The sequence below is a fragment of the Bos javanicus genome, chromosome 7 (genome assembly GCF_032452875.1).
Source record: "Bos javanicus breed banteng chromosome 7, ARS-OSU_banteng_1.0, whole genome shotgun sequence".
NCBI lineage: Eukaryota > Metazoa > Chordata > Mammalia > Artiodactyla > Bovidae > Bos > Bos javanicus.
Window position 1 is genome coordinate 94,526,136 of NC_083874.1, and position 14,553 is coordinate 94,540,688.

General features: G+C 38.8%; 2 protein-coding genes across 9 annotated transcripts in view; one reads left to right on the forward strand and one right to left on the reverse strand.

Annotated features, from left to right (window-relative positions):
• Positions 1-251: 251 nt before the first annotated feature.
• RFESD (Rieske Fe-S domain containing) lies at positions 252-10,603 on the forward strand. The gene is made up of 4 exons (XM_061424436.1): positions 252-336; positions 7,649-7,827; positions 7,933-7,967; positions 9,903-10,603. Exons 2-4 carry the CDS (start codon positions 7,650-7,652, stop codon positions 10,164-10,166), a joined length of 477 nt encoding a protein of 158 aa, XP_061280420.1. The 5' UTR covers positions 252-336; position 7,649; the 3' UTR covers positions 10,167-10,603.
• Positions 10,604-12,209: 1,606 nt separating this feature from the next.
• SPATA9 (spermatogenesis associated 9) overlaps positions 12,210-14,553 on the reverse strand; it is a 60,239-nt gene continuing 57,895 nt past the window's right edge. For all 8 annotated transcript variants that reach the window (XM_061424435.1, XM_061424432.1, XM_061424433.1 and 5 more), the window contains one exon: positions 12,210-12,681. In XM_061424435.1, the coding sequence (XP_061280419.1) occupies positions 12,394-12,681 (288 nt within the window). In that variant the 3' untranslated portion in view covers positions 12,210-12,393. The remainder of the gene's footprint in view (positions 12,682-14,553) is intronic.

Below are 14,553 nucleotides of genomic sequence, written 5' to 3' on the forward strand. Positions count from 1 at the left end.
ACCCCTGGGTGAGTTCAAAATCTAGATAAATGTGGTGAGCTCAACAAACGTTTTAAAATGAAGTGGGGGAGCCCACGTCTGTAAAACACACGATTGAAACGGTCATTTCGGAGATCCCGGCGGAGCGCGGCGAGCCGGCGGCCGCGGTCAGCAGCCTTAGACGCCTCAGAGGCCGCCCCGGGGGCGGGCGCGCTCGGGTCACGTGGGCGGTGGCTCCCCGCCCCGCCCCGTCACGCGGAGAGCCACGCGGCCGCCGGCTTCCCGGCCGGCTCGGTATCCTCACGCGGGGGCGCTGCGGCCGGGTCTCGCGGAGGTGGGGCAGGGACTCCGGGGAAGGTAAGTTCTGTTCCTGGCGCGGGGTTGGGCGGCCGCGCGCGGGGCGGGGCTCGCGAGACTCGCCGCTTCCGGCCGGGCGGAGGGCCCGGGGCTCGGGCTTCCGGCGGCGGCGGAGACCGAGAGTGGGTTCGCGGTTGCAGTGCTGAGTTTCCTCCTGGCTCTTTTGAGCTCTGCGGCTTCGCCGCCCTAGACGCTGTTCTCTTTAACCATGAACCCCCAGCGCAGGCTTCCGCCCGGGCACTGCGGGCCCATCGAGCTTGTTCATCGTCAAGGCTGGTCCTCACCCCGGACCTGCGGCTTCCGTTCAGTTCAGTTCAGTTGCTCAGTCGTGTCTGACTCTTTGCGACCCCATGGACTGCAGCACGCCAGGCTTCCCTGTCCATCACCAACTCCTGGAGTTTACTGAAACTCATATCCACTGAGTAGGTGATGCCATCCAACCATCTCATCCTCTGTCATCCCCTTCTCCCGCCTTCAATCTTTCCAGCATCTGGGTCTTTTCAAATGAGTTAGTTCTTTGCATCAGGTGGCCAAAGTATTGGAGTTTCAGCTTCAGCATCACTCCTTCCAACGAATATTCAGATCTACTTTCCTTTAGGATGGACTGGTTGGATCTCCTTGCAGTCCAAGGGACTCTCAAGAGTCTTTAATACCATAGTTAAAAAGCATCAATTCTGTGCTCAGCTTTCTATATAGTCCAGCGCTCACATCCATACATGATTACCTGAAAAACCATAGCCTTGACTAGACGGACCTTTGTTGGCAAAGTAATGTCTCTGCTTTTAACAGCTGCTTCGCTGGGCCTTTTTTTTTTTTTTTTAAGTTTATTTATTTTAATTAGAGGCTAATTACTTTACAATATGGTATTGGTTTTACCATACATCAACATGAATTCGCCACGGGTGTACACCTGTTCCCAATCCTGAACCCCTCTCCCTCCTCGCTCCCCATACCATCCCTCTGGGTCATCCCAGTGCACCAGCCCCAAGCTTCCTGTATCCTGCATCGAACCTGGACTGGCGATTCAGACACTTGCTCCTTGGAAGAAAAGCTATGACCAACCTAGACTGCATATTCAAAAGCAGAGACATTACTTTGCCAGCCAAGATCCATGTAGTCAAGGCTATTGGTTTTTCCAGTAGTCATGTATGGATGGGAGAGTTGGACTATAAAGAAAGCTGAGCACCGAAGAATTGATGCTTTTGAACTGTGGTGTTGGAGAAGACTCTGGAGAGTCCCTTGAACTGCAAGGAGATCCAACTAGTCCATCCTAAAGGAAATCAGTCCTGGGAATATTCATTGGAAGGACTGATGTTGAAGCTGAAACTCAAATACTCTGGCCACCTGATGCAAAGAACCTACTCATTGGAAAAGACCCTGATGCTGGGAAAGATTGAAGGCAGGAGGAGAAGGGGAGGACAGAGGATGAGATGGTTGAATGGCATCACCAAAGTGATGGACATGAGTTTGAGTAGGCTCTGGGAGTTGGTGATGGACAGGGAGGCCTGGAGTGCTGCAGTCCATGGGGTCGCAGGTACGGACACGACTGAGCGACTGAACTGAACAGATTTTGTTTTAAACATTTGTTGACACAAGTCTTGCACATTGGCTTTCCTAAATTAAAAAAAATTCAGGATCATCATCTAAGGATATGTATATGTGGAGTATACACACAAACATCTTTGCTAAAAGGTTTTGTACCTTCAAGATAGTTTATATGCATGCCACCTATTTTTATAAATCCGTGGATGCTACTTAGATAAAATGGTAAGATTTTTATATCAGTGTTCACAAAGTTTAGACATAAGATCTCGGTTTGAATCTTCACTGCGATTTTATGAGTTTGGGCAAGCTTTTGTTAAAGTCCTTTACCCTTAGTTTCCTCATCTGGAAAATAGGCATTTTTTCTTGGGATTAATGAATTCATATATGCAGAGTCCAAGCAGTTGGCACTCACTAAAGGGTAGCTAGTTTTATCTATTATTCTGCCAGACAAAGAAGTCTAAAGCTATGGCATTTCTTGTCTCTGAACCTAAAGTAAAGGTGTCACCTTGGAGTTTTGCATTCTGATAAGTATAGGTCAAGTCCCCAGACTCAGTAAAAGCAACTTTATGCTTTTGTGCTCAAGAATAAGAAGAAATTCCTTTAATTTCATGTTTCTTTTGTCCCCACTGTCTTATAGAAACTTAAGTTATGCTGAAAAGATTCCCTATGCCAGAAAGGTATCTAATAGAGACAGAGGATTCATTTAGCTAATCAGTAATTTTATGTGGTGTTAGCACCTTTAGAAACCTAATTTTAGGTACAGTCCAAAAAATATCTCTTGAAGAGAACCGTGGAACAAAATGCTCAACATTTCTTTAAGCAGTTTTCTTCTAGCTCCCATACTGAGTAATGCAGTTTAATTTTTCATTTTAAGAGTCTACTATCTTAAAGCTGACTCAACACAGAGAAAATGTGTAGGAGTATATGAATAGTGCATCAAAGTAACAGTAATTAAAGTGAATAAAAGTGACTTGTATTGCTGTCTGAATGGACTGTGATATTCACATTATTTAATTAAGAATAATATGGGTGTTAATTATAGTCACCAGATATCATAAATAGTACCACCTATGATGCTTAGAGGGAACAATTATTTGAAGGATGAGATAATACTTTTCTAAGCAAAATGCAAAACTGATCATATTTCTCTGAAACCTTTATCATTTAGCCCCAGCTTTCTCTGCTCATTTCTTATCAGCCCATGCAAAGTTCCCTACAATTTGCCTTGGTTGGGGGGAAAACCCTGCAAAGTCTCCAAGAGACTGAAACGAGAAAGTATAGTGTTTGGTTCTCATTTATTTGGGAGTTCAATAGAATTTAATTAACTTCTGGTGCTAATCCATATCTCATGTATTTTGGTACTTGCTTCAGTCTTGTATTTCTTTTCTATTTGTTGCCTGGAAAAAGAAAAGTAAGAGAACTATAGATTTATTTCTTCCTCTATGGCAAGTCTTGAAATAAGCTGTACAAAAATTTCAAATAGTCTATTCATGATCTGTTTACATATACATTCTCTGAGGACAGAAAGTACCATTTTATCCCTTTTCTTGGATTTTGGATCATTTATTACATAAAGTAGGATACCACTTAAATTTGGGGGAAAAAAAGTAATTTTAAATATAAGAGTAAATGTAATACATTGATAAACACTTAAAATTTGTGTTTATTATTCCCTTGCTTTTCTTTGTAAATTTTCCCTATATAAATTTATCCACGAATAATACATTGTTTTGTTTTGCCTCTTTTGGCACTTTATAAAAATAGAAGCATACTCTGAATTTAAAAAATTTTTTTTGTTTAAAGTTACAGTTTTGACTAATCCAACTTGACACAGCCATACATTTTTCACTGCTGCACAATATTCCATTGAATGAGCATAAAAATCATCCATTCTACTGTTGATAGATTTGACTTGTTTCCTATCTTTTGCTGTTATAACCATTCTTGTGCATTTTTCCTGGTGCACCTGTGCACATGTCTATGGAATATATCTGAAGTGGGATTATTGGGTCATGAATATGTTCAGCTTTGCTAGGTAATTGTTGTGCCTCTAATTGATGTCATCACTAACAGTTGCTCCATATCCTTGCCAATCCTTGTTATTTTTTGCCAGTCTGGTGGATGGAAAACAGTATCCTATTTTGACTTTGCTTTATATTTCTTTTACATTTTCCTACCAATTAGGTTGAGCATCTTTACATGTGATTTCTGGCTATTCAGATTTCCTCATCTGTGAAATGTTGAAATGTTTGTGTCTTTTGCCCATTTTTATAATGGTTGCCTTTTCTTGTTTATAGGAATACTTCATGTTTTCTGAATCAATCCTTTGTTAGTTCTATGTGTTGCATATTCCATATTTTTCTTTTTCTTCAGCCTATTCCCCCTTCCTCTTTTCAATTCATCTGTCTGTCCCCATTTTTATCATTATTGCCCTTCTGTTCTGTCTCAAAATGTGATAAGGACAGCACATGCAGCAGTGTGGAGGTAAATGTTACCATCTGAGTAGTTTGTATACTTTGGGCACCTGCCAAAATCAAGTAAAACCAGATAATTGTTTAGAAATGTTGCAATCCAGCCTCTGGTCAAGCATGGCTAATCCACAAAGTCTAAATATTGGATGTTCTTCAGAAATTGTTAGACCTCATTCCCTATTGACACTCCCACTCCAAGTGATTGTGTTGAATTCTGTAGTTTGAAAACTTCCAAATTTATTTCTCTAGTGAGGCTCAACTCTAGTCTCATATATCTGACTTTTGACTTGATATGTCTTGAGTACCTCAGACTCACTTTGTACAAAATGTAACTAGTTCCTTAATTTTCCTTTCTTTCAAAATATCATTCCTTTCTCAGTCTGCCCAATCACAATCACAAACCATATAGTTGCACAAACCTAAAACCTGGGAGTTAAATGACAGCCCACTCCAGTGTTTTTGTCCTGAGAATCCCACGGACAGAGGAGCCTGGCGGCCTGTGGTCTATGGGGTCGCAGAGTCGGAAACAACTGAAGCAACTTAGCACATCCTTCTTTATTTCTTTTCTGTAGGCTCCTTCATTCCAGTTCATCAGCCCAAATTGAGTTTGTGCCTCACTCAATTTTCTTACTGAGGAGAGGCAGGAACTTTGAATTCAATGAATAAAGGAAAGCACTACACTAATCAAGTTTAGGAAATTACAGAGATGTCATATTTGTTCCCTGAAGTTTGCACTGTTAACCATTGCTCTAATTATTAGGAGATAAAGGAAACAAATATAGAAATTCTTGGCAAAACAGGATATACACTTTTACTTAGAAACTATCATAGAAAAAATAAAAATACCAACATAAGGGAGGCCCTCAGGAAAATCCTCTACATGGGGCCTGAAACCCCTGACAATGATATATCTTTGATGTTTCTTTCTCATATGAAATTAATAGACCATGGCTATGTTCTTAAAGTATATAGAAGATCCCTTTGAAAGGGTTGTTCTCAAATAGGCTGAATATCTGTGCTAAGAAAAAAAAAATTAAAAATACCTTACAGATTTCTCTAAAATTTATATACTTCTTTCTATAAATTGAAGAGAAAGTCACTGTTTTGAATGCCCAAGTAAGACAGAAGAAAGTAATGCCATTTTCTATGTGAATTAAGAAAATTAAAGGCATCCATTCACACTTCTGCGTCCTACTAGAATATGGTTATCTGGTTGATATGTATGAGCTGGCTGTCTACACCAGGCAAAACCAACTTAGCCACCTTTTAACCAAGAGGTTCAAGACTATTCAGACTGTCGAAGAATCCTGTTGTTCATTCGTTAAGTCGTGTCCGACTCTGTGACCAGGCACGCCAGGCTTCTCTGTCCACCACTATCTCCTGGAGTTTGTGCAAACTCATGTCCATTGAGTCAGTGATAACATCCAACCATTTCATCCTCTGTCGCCCCCTTCTCCTTTTGCCCTCAATTTTCCCCAGTATCAGGGTCTTTACCAGTGAGTCAGCTCTTCACATCAGGTGGTCAAAGTATTGGACTTTCAGGTTCAGCATCAGTCCTTCCAATGAATATTCAGGACTGATTTCCTTTAGGATTGACTGGTTGGATCTCCTTGCAGTCCAAAGGACTCTCAAGAGTCTTCTCCAGCACCACAGTTCAAAAGCATCAATTCTTTGGTGCTCAGCCTTCTTTATGGTCCAACTCTCACATCCATACAAGACTTCTGGAAAAACCATAGCTTTGACTATATGGACCTTTGTTAGCAAAGTGATGTCTCTGCTTTAAAACACTGTCTAGGCTTGACATAGTTTTTCTTCCAAGGAGCAAGTGTCTCTTCATTTCGTGGTTGCAGTCACCATCCACATTGATTTTGGAGCCCAAGAAAATGAAATCTGACACTGTTTCCACATTTTCCCCGTCTATTTGCCATGAAGTGATGCGACCAGATACCACAATCTTAGTTTTTTGAATGTTGAGTTTTAAGCCAGCTTTTAGACTCTCCTCTTTCACCTTCATCAAGAAGCTCTTTAGTTCCTCTTCACTTTCTGCCATTAAAGTGGTATCATCTGCATATCTGAGGTTATTGATATTTCTCCCTGTAATCGTGATTCCAGCTTGTGCTTCATCTAGCCCAGCATTTCACATGATGTACTCTGCATATAAGTTAAATAAGAGGGTGACAGTATACAGCCTTGACGTACTCCTTTCTCAATTTGTAACCAGTCCATTGTTCCATGTCTGGTTCTAGCTGTTGCTTCTTGTCTTGCATACAGGTTCCTTAGGCAGCAGGTCAGGTGGTCTGGTATTCCCATCTCTTTAAGAATATTCCACAGTTTGTTGTGATCCACACAAAGGCTTTAGCATAGTCAGTGAAACAGAAGTAGATGTTTTTTTGGAATTCCCTAGCTTTTGATGTCTGGTTCCTCTGCCTTTTCTAAATCTAGCTTATACGTCTGGAAGTTCTCAGTTCATATACTGCTAAAGCCTAGCTTGAAGGATTCTGACCAAAATCTTCCTGGTGTGGAAATGAGTGTCATTGTATGGTAATTTGAACATTCTTTGGCATTGCTTTTCTTTGGGATTAGAATGAAAACTGACCTTTTTCAGTTTTGTGGCCACTGCTGGGTTTTCCAAATTTGCTGGCATAATGAGTGCGGCACTTTAACAGCATTTTGGTTTAAGATTTGAAGTAGCTTAGCTAGAATTTTGTCACCTCCACTAGCTTTGTTCGTAGTAATGCTTCCTAAGTCCCACTTGACTTCACTCTTCAGGATGTCTGGCTCTAGGGGAGTGACCACATCATCGTGGTTATCTGGGTCATTAAGAATTTTCTTGTACAGTTCTTTTGTATTCTTGCCACCTCTTCTTAATCTCTTCTGCTTCTGTTAGGCCCTTGCCGAAAAATCCTAACTTCAACAAAAGCTAAAAACAACACTGATAATATGCAGATGTTGTTTAGCATTGAATTTGAGAGGGAATAAAAGGATAGTGAGACTTTAGTATCTGTCAGGAGTTCTGAAATATCTACCTTAGGCAATGAAGTGCATCAAGTACAAGTCCAGCCTAAGAGTGGTCAGTCCTCCCTAATTTTGGCAGGCTTTAAGAGTTCTAACTTACAATCATGACTGACTGTAATCCAGTATTTTTAAAAGTACCTCCATCAGTCTCAGGGAAATCAAACTTCTCTTATGATTATCTCTGTGAGTTAAGTGTAATGAAACTAGTGAAGACCACTTGCAATTTTTTTCTTTCTTTCTTTTTTTTTTGTGTGTGTGTGGTTTTGTTGTTGTTCCACTAGCATGGATCCTGGTGGCTCTGAACAAGATCCTGAAATGAAGGAGCAATATGCTTCTGTCTATGTGGGTAGAGAAGAAGACATTAAAAGATCTGAAAGAATAACAGCTGTTGTCCATGACAGAGAAGTGGTGATTTTCTACCACAAAGGAGAATTTCATGCTATGGATATTCGCTGTTACCGTAAGATTTTGTTTTTCATTTGTAAACCTTGTATTTATTTACTGTCCAGAAAGCTATTAAAATTTCAGTTCTTAGTGACCAGATGTATGTTCAATTTCTTTGCAGACTCAGGAGGACCTTTACATTTGGGAGAAATAGAGGTATGTAAAAGTAAATCTGTTTTCAACAAATTCAGATGTTTCCTATTTATATTCCTATTATATTTACTGTCTCTATTCACAAACAATTTATATTTGGGTTTGAACTATATTTTCATGCTTTGAGTATAATTACCAATATTCTAGAAATTCACAACACTAACAATGTAAAGAAAACCATTTTATAGGTAAAGATGAGAAATATACATGTCTTCTGACCTAGTAAATATACTTTGAAAGATCTACTGTGCATATTATTGTACAAAAGTATATATATATGCTTACATATGTGCATATACTTCTTAAGTATATGCACATATAGAAGTATATATACACTTAAACATTTGTTAAGTACATATTTAAGAAGTTCATTGTGGTATTATTCATTGTAATGAAAAATGGAAGGAAATTTAACTGCTTTAACAAGAGGAAACAGTTTAAACTAGGACTCGCCATGCTGTGGAATCGTACGCTGTGCTGTGCTTAGTTGCTCAGTCGTGTCCAACTGTACGCCCATGGACTGTAGCCAACCAGGCTCCTCGGTCCATGGGGATTCTCCAGGCAAGAATTACTGGAGTGGGTTTTTATGCCCTCCTCCAGGGATCTTCCCAACCCAAGGATTGAACCAGGGTTTCCCACGCTGTAGGCAGATTCTTTACCATCTGAGCCACCAGGGAGGCCTGTGGAATAGCATACAGCCAGTAAGTTAATGCGGCATGAATGTCAACAGTATATTTTTGAGTGAAGAAAAGCAAGTCAAAGAATAATAGGTCTAAAGAGGTCTCATTAAAAAAAAATTACTTTCTATAATTCTACATAGTTTGAATTTTTCCAATGTGTATATATTACTTTTATGATATAGTAAAAATATCAATATATATATTTTAAGAAAGAAAGAACACTTTGAAGGCTTAACTCAGGGAAGATGGGGGCACTGTTTTACTTCCTTGCATTCCCAAACTAGCTGCCTGATTTCTTCTTTTCTACCTCATGAAACTGATCTCTCTCTCCCTTCTCTGTCTCTATGTCTCTGGCACAAAGTACATGCTTAAATTTAGTGTTCCACTCGCTATACAACTCATATCTACCTACTTCCAGACCTGTCCTCATGTTAAAAGATGTGTGCTTAAATTATGAATATGAACTTACGAGTTATGAAAATGTTTGCTGACAGAACAGGAGAGGTGGTACGAAACAGCATTTCTGCACTTCTCGTGTGGGGATAAAAATGTCAGCATCTGGATGATAGTGTGGAAGAATTTCCCTCAGTTTCAGACCATCGTGAGAGCTATAAAACCTTGCTGCTCAAAGTGTGGTTCACAGACCAACAGCATTGGTGACACCTGGGAGTGTCTTGGAAATGCAAATATTGCAGCCTGTTCTAGGACTACTGAGCTTAAACAAGGGCTTGATTTAAACAAGATCTTGGTGATTCCCATGTCCTTTAAAATTTTAGAAGCACTGCTTTAGGACAGCTAAAAGTTTGAAATGAACTACTTTGGATCATAAATTGCTCTTTAGTTAACATATGCACTTATGCCTTTAGTAACCTCTCTTGAAATTATATCTGAGGCTTACCACTCTTCCACCAGCTAGTGAAGACTCATTTAGAAGCACTCGAAGCCCTTGCCCCATTTCCGTCACAGAAGTGACATAATATCTAACAGATAACAGCATACTGGGGTCACATGGGGTAGTTGCCTGGGATGGTTATCTTCTGATAGAGCTCTAACACACTGGGTTTCTTATCAACTGCAGAAGAACTTGATGACTGCTAAGATTAGGTTCTGCCTTATGCTGAATAGTTGGTAAATAGGAGGTAAAAAGAGAAGCCTGTTTTGCAGCCTGGTTCTTCTGCAGTAAATTCTGTTCTGAGTCTGAGATTTATTGTCAACACTGGAAATGTCATATTATAAAGTCAATTATTTCTTTCCCCAGGAATTTGATGGACGAGCATGTATAGTTTGCCCCTGGCATAAGTACAAAATTACTTTGGAAACAGGAGAAGGACTGTATCAGTCTATAGATCCTAAAGACCCATCAGCAAAACCCATGTGGTGCTCCAAAGGAATAAAGCAAAGGATTCACACAGTGACAGTGGACAATGGGAATATTTATGTGACTCTTTCTAATGAGCCTTTTAAGTGTGACTCTGACTATTATGCTACTGGAATCTTCAAAGTAATTCCGAGTTCCTTCTGATAAAACTTAATGGCAATGAAAAATGTTGTGTATGTTTCGAAAGTAGTTTTAGAATAACCTTGCTGAGTACCAAAGATGACTAACTTTTTCCAACACAAGCACGTTTTTCATCTTTAACAGTCATATTTATGAAAGGTTCCAAAGCACATGTACTTAGTGTGATGTAAGGATCATCATCGGGAGCTATAGAATACTTTTCAGCCAATCCTCTGGATTGATTGGAACCTCAAGGTTATAAGTTTGAAATGTGCATTTGAAGAAGGATAAAAATAATTTGGAGTAACCAGAGTGAAGAAAAGGTTAAAAAAAATTAGATCTACAAAGAAAAATTTAGGGGAAAAATCCCTACTTGATATAGTAGACTTTATCATGGAAAAAATTTAATGTATACAAAGTGAAGAGAATAATAAACTCCCAGCACCCACCTTCAACAGTCATCAGCATTCTTCTAGTCTTGTTTCATTTTTGCATGCGTTCACCACCCCACCTATTGATGGTTATTAGAATTTTTTAAGGTAAAATTTAAACACATTGAAATACTTAGTTTTAACTATTCAGTTTTTCCAAATATATAGCAGACCTTTTACACTTGAAAAATACTTCCCAAAATGGGATCAGTGTACATGCTGAATTTAGAAATAGGAAACAACTTGCTTGACAGCGAAACCAAGTAAACTTCAGCTCAGTTTCTCACAGGTCATGGTAGACAGTTTCAAAGTAATGAGGAGACAGTTTCTGCTAGCCATAAGAGATGTGAAATGTGTTCAGAGAGCCAAATGAAATTTCTAAATAACATTTAAAAAAATTTTTTTATTTGTATAGAATTTTGCACATGTATGTACAACCAAATATCACAGAGAGCAGAGATATAGGGTGTTGCTCCTCAGTCTTTTCTTCTGAGCTCGCAGGCCTGTGTAGGTTAGTCCACCCTGCTTTTTCTACGCCAGCTATTCATGGCCATCACTCCTCTGGCTGCCTCGTGCCCACGCTGTATTATAAAACCCTGGGTACTGATCATCTAAAACTCAGCAGCGCATGGTGGAATATGAGAATAAGTGGGACCAGAAAGAACTATGAGGAACAGATTATGAATTCAAAATGAGAAAAGCTTTTTGTCAATATTGGAACTTAGTCTCAAACCACAGTAATCTTCTTAATGACACAGGGCTGAATTAAAGCTTAGTATTCTAAGGGGTCCACTTGGATCCTTTCTCTTGGCTATTGTAAAAATAATAAGGGAATAAAATAGGTATCATTAAGGCTGTGCTTATAGAGCCTTTTGCTATATATCATATTTTTTCTGATACATTGCTACATGCTACCCATATGCCAACACTTGCTTTCAATAGACTATTTATGAGCCAGGCCTGGGTTTTTTATAAATACTATTTACAGCAGCAGTTACCCACCAGGTACAAAAAATGTACCATCTCAGGAATGGGTACATCCCAGTCTATTATATCAGGCACTGATCCTCCCATGACTTAACACATGTCCAGAATTGAAAATGCATGGAAGAAACCAAAGTACCTCCAGCAGGCAAAAACCATGACCCTGGTTTGTGGGACCAATCACAGAAGCAGTTTTTCCTGAGGATCCAGTGGCAACAATGAGTAACATGGACTTGGTTTCTGGTTTTTAATTTGTTCCTCTAGATGCGGAAATAAAGATGTCATGTCACATCCCATTCTCAAATACAGACATCTTCTCACCAGATTTGTAAACAATATAAATTTACATCTATGAATGTCAAGTCCTTCATAACGTTATAGATGAGTTTTAAAACAACTGATAATAGGGAAACTCAAACTATGCAGCCTGTAGATAGAAAATATATATCCTTTTATTATCTCTGAAAAAGATATGTAGCATTTTAATAGGGAGGGTTTTTTTCCCTCCCAGATAAATAATTGGAAAGATACTCTAAACAAGTCTTTACTACAAACATAAATGTATTATAAACATGTGCATATTATAAACCACTGCATAGAGTCTAATTCACCAAAGGGTACATTTTCTTGTTCATTAAAACATATCACATAGTCAACATTGATTCATTTTATTTTCTCTACCATATAAATACTTGAGAATGACATTTTAGCAATAGTCCCTCCCCCGCCCCCATTTTTTTTCAAAGCAGAGCAGTCAGAACATAAAAACTAGTTTCCGAGTTATGTCATTAGATAATGCTTAAGCTCTGTTCAGTGATATTTAAGTTCAGATTTGTTCATTCATTCATTTCAGCTGATTGATCAAACACAGAATGTAAAACCTGAATCTTATTACTCAACTTGTTAGCAGGAAGTTTGGGGCGATCGGAAATACTGTCTGGCTTCTCGGGTAGTGACCTGTAAGGTTTTGCTTTGATTTCACCTTCGGGAAACAGAGGCTCAGAGAGCACAGGCTCCGAAAAGGCATTTCTAAAATTTTCACTCTCCTCTCTGTTTTGCCTTATGGATTCTTCTTCTTGGAAAATCTTCATTATCTTCTCCAGCACAGCATTAACACAGACAGTCTAATAATTTTAAAAAAGTTAACGTTTCTTTTTTTATTATTGGAGTATAATTGTGTTATACTACTAAACTTAACAGATAAAAATCCAATAATGCAATAAAACATTTAACATAAAATCATTGATCTGTATATTCTACAAAGAGGTGCTTATTTTCAGCTTCCTCTGGCACATGATAAACGTGAGGAGGTGGATTCCTAATTATAAATATACCATAATCTAGAAGGAAAATGAAAACATAGTATGCTTTAATAAAAATATGCTTCACATTTCTAATTCATGTTTTACATCTTTATTCTCTAATTAAATGAAACATTCCTTTATTCTCCTGACTTAATCAAACATTTTCTGAGAGATGGAATTTATCGTCAAACATGTTAATATCTCAAAGTAGGTTTTCTGTTTTTACTTTTTTCCCATATAGACTTTGGTTATACCAATTACATTCCATTGGAAGGGCATAAACATTTTGGTAAGAATTTAGTAAATTAATGATTTAGAATCAATGATTTCTAAACAAATTTGTGATCCACTTTTCCTCAAAAATGCCATTCAGTACTTTAAGGGTGTCAAAACAAAACATAGATTAAAAAAAACTTCAAAAACTGAGAATCACTAAGAGCTGTATCTGTTAAACCTATAACTTTACTGATGGAGATGACGATGCCAAAAGCATTTAAGGCAAGCAACAAGAATAATAAAATCTATAAAATACGAGAACACCTAAACTAGCTTCTTTTACCAAAGCGATGATGCCTCCAAGGTGACATAATAGGCAACCAATGCTCAGATGTTCCTAAAGAGAGGGACAGAAAGGAGGGCGGGCCTTGGCTTGAACAGCCCTTTCCTTCTGACCTCCTGCCTCCTCTTTACTTGCCTGTCTCCCACCTCAGAATGGGGACACCAGATGCTTCCCTTCACTTCCCAGCATTACTGTTACCATCTGGCAATGTGACCCCTCTGGCCAACGTAATAAAATTTGTCTGCTGGGGAGGAAGATCGGAAGGATTTGGGGGAAAGTTTCCTCCTTTTTATATAGAAGAAAGACTGTCTTTGCCTCTACTCTCTCCTCCTTGCTTTGGAGGCTGATACGGATGTAAGGTATGAGCGTAAGGCAGCAAACCTAAGAACCAAAACCAACCAACAGGATAGTCGGGGAGAGAGAGGGAGAGGCCCTGGGTTCGTGATGATGCTGTAGATCCACTGTACAAACCCGGGAACTGCCGAACTCCGGACTTCTAAATAAGTGAGTTATTTAAATAGCTGTATTGATTAAGGTACTATCAATACTATCAATTGATAGTATTAAGGTACTATCAATGTTACTTATATCTGAGTACACCCAAATCTAGAGTTATAAAATCTTGAGGTCCATCACTTCCAGCTACAGACAGCTTTAACAATTTATCACAACTAGGATGGTTTTCTATGTATGCCATGCTATGAAAAGAAGGTTGGGGAGCCCTATCCTCTTTGATACATTTCTTCTTCCCTCACTTACCACATTTTATCTGTGCCCACCATAACCAATTCTGTCCAAGTCTCAGAAAATGAAAGATCTTGATTAAGGTCAGTATTTCTCCATCTTTGCTTAAAACCTATACCCTACCTATCAACTTGTCTATTAATTATTGCTTGCCTCTTCAACCTCTCATTCTTGACTAGCTCCTCCCCTGTAACCTGTAACATACTAAAGTATATTCTATTCTGAAATTTAAAACTTTAAAATCCCTGTGGCCCTGTTTCCCTCTTGACTACGACACACTCTTTTCTTGATCAAACCAGGACATACATTCATGGTTTCCATTTTATCATCTTTTCACTCTTTCTGCTAAAGTAGTTCTCAAGATGATTAATTCCAACTTTACTACTAGA